This window comes from Anopheles aquasalis, chromosome 3 (assembly GCF_943734665.1).
Source record: "Anopheles aquasalis chromosome 3, idAnoAquaMG_Q_19, whole genome shotgun sequence".
In the NCBI taxonomy this organism is placed as follows: Eukaryota; Metazoa; Arthropoda; class Insecta; order Diptera; family Culicidae; genus Anopheles; species Anopheles aquasalis.
The window spans coordinates 59,901,049-59,903,548 of record NC_064878.1 but is presented as its reverse complement, the minus strand read 5'-3'; the positions used below and the strand labels follow the sequence as shown (position 1 = coordinate 59,903,548).

Here is a 2,500-nt window from a genome sequence, read left to right as displayed (position 1 = left end):
TGACAGCGAGTTCGTCGATTTGAAGGGCGAAGTGCTGGAAGTGACGGTTATTGAACCATCACGCCTTATTCCGGGTCGCGGAACCGTGCAAGTGATCACTGACTCCGGTGGTGAAATTCAGGCCATGAACGAATTCTACTTCTTCGAAATGGCACTCTTCGAGGCCAACGCAACTTACCGTCCGCAGGTTGGTGATACGGTACAATTTGAGGCTGTGGAAAACGATCTGGTCGGTAAACGGTGCATCAGCGTGAAGCTACAGCAGTCGCAGCAACCTCCGCAACAGAAGCAGCCGGAACAGCAACAGCAGCAGCCATCGCAGCAGCAACGGCAGCTGCAGTCATCGCAGCAGCAGAATCATCAGCGAAACGGTAGAGAGAACGGTACATCGAATGATTTATACGAAGACAAGTTTGGCATTCGCATAATTGGAGATTTCGATGTGACATTCACTAATGTGCAAGAGACAGCCGTGCGAGTGGTAACGATTCGTAACGAGTCCGATAAAAGGCACAAAATATTGAAGCTCTTTCTGCCGAGAACAACCACTCAGCTGCGGCTGCTGGAACCACAGGCACATAGTCAGACGTTCCTGTTTCCGAACGAAACGGCTCAGTATCGATTTGAAATAACCTCCAACCTATACGGTCGTAGTCGTGAAACATGCACTTGGAACTTTGGCGGAGGATTCAAGATAGCCCGTTCGTTCATCATTCGCACCGGGGAGGACGGCGATGGTTCAGTGGAACAGAACCCGTCGCAGATGGTCAGTGGGCGAGAAAGCTACTTCAAACGCAAGCTGGCCGCACTGAACCAATTTCGTACACGCGAGCGTTACATTGGAGGAAGACGCTTGTGTAAAACGCCCAACTTCGTGGCACACAAAATTGGAACGTACGAGATGCCGAACGATCTATTCGAGCTAATAGCCAGCAGTGAGACGGATGATCTGGTCCTAGAGCAGCTCAGTGCGCCCCCATACCGATTCGATGAGCCATTAACGCCGCTTAACTATCGTCATCTGTTTCACACGGCACTGTTCCTGGAGGAGATTCATCAGTGCATTCAATTCCGCAGGTACGACCAGGAGCGCGTTCAATTCGTGCCGCAGGACAAATACTTGGCGCTGCTGATGGCAGGAATTAGCGAGTCACGGCCCTCCGTTATTCCGGGCGACATGGTGTTTGCGATTGCCAACTGGCGAGAAGATGCTGCCAAGTTTCAGGGAATCATACATAAGGTGCTGGCCGATAGAGTGTTGCTGCTGTTCGACAATATCTTTCACCAGAGCTACAACGGAGAAAGTTACAGGGTGTATTTTGAATTCAGCCGCGGTCAACAGCGCAAACTGCACCATGCTCTGGATATGGTTTCCAAGACGCTTGGTATGGATTACCTGTTTCCGGAGCGTATCACACCCACTGAGCCGTTACTGGATGTGGTATTAAATGAGAAAGAGGAAATGGTGTGCTGCAACAGCCAGGAGCAAGGCGACGGCAATGATAACGACGACAAGGAGCGCAAGCTGCCTTGGTTTAATCAACGACTGAATATTTACCAGAAGCGTGCGATTGTTAATGTGTTGCGTGGCGAGGTTCGTCCACTGCCGTACGTTATCTTCGGTCCGCCAGGGAGCGGAAAGACGCTTACCTCGATCGAGCTGATACTGCAGCTCGTGGCGAATGTCCCACACAGCCGTATTGTCGTGGCGACACCATCGAACAGCGCTGCCTATCTGATTACCGAGCGGTTGGCCCAGTCGAGGTTGCTGCCGGGCGAGTTCGTGCGGCTGGTCAGTATGTCACAGGTCGAGCAAGAGAATATACCACCCGCACTGGCCCAATACTGTGCCACGGTCAGCATCGGCGATATGAACTGTGCCGAGTCGGAAGAAATTCTCGTCACCGAAAATGGGCTGCGCATGAAGCTGCAGGCGAAGCACATCGGTCGGAATCGCGTCACGATCAGTACATGCTCATCGTTCGGATCTCTGATGCAGCTGCGTTTTCCACCGAATCACTTCACGCACGTGATCATCGATGAGGCGGGCCAGTGCTTGGAGGCGGAAACACTCGTTCCGCTAGCATTAATCAATCGGACCGTCGGTTCGGTGGTACTGTTAGGAGATCCACAGCAGCTGGGTCCGGTTCAGCTGAGCCGTTATACGGAAGATCGTTGCGTACGGGTATCGATGCTCGAGCGCCTGCTGACGACCAACCGGTTGTACGCCGTCGACAGGGATCGGTTTCCCGATTCGTTCGGTTACGATCCACGTTTAATTACCCAGCTGCGCATCAACTATCGCTCCATTCCATCCATACTCTCCGTGTATAACGAGATGTTCTACGATGGTATGTTGCTTCCTAATCAGCAGGAAAACACGGCCGACGACGTGAAACTGCTCGGTATCATGCACCGCATACTGGAGGTCAAGCGCGAAACGCCCGATTATGGGCTTTTCTTCTTCGGTGTCGACGGTACCAACAAGCAAGCGCCCGAC

The 2,500-nt window shown here is 52.6% G+C and overlaps 1 protein-coding gene across 2 annotated transcripts in view; it reads left to right on the top strand.

Moving 5' to 3' along the window:
• The window catches only part of LOC126578262 (probable RNA helicase armi), a 5,678-nt gene that overhangs the window by 2,523 nt on the left and 655 nt on the right, over positions 1–2,500 (top strand). For both annotated transcript variants that reach the window (XM_050240646.1, XM_050240647.1), the window contains one exon: positions 1–2,500. This exon is cut by the window's left edge and continues 215 nt beyond it; it is cut by the window's right edge and continues 655 nt beyond it. In XM_050240646.1, the coding sequence (XP_050096603.1) occupies positions 1–2,500 (2,500 nt within the window).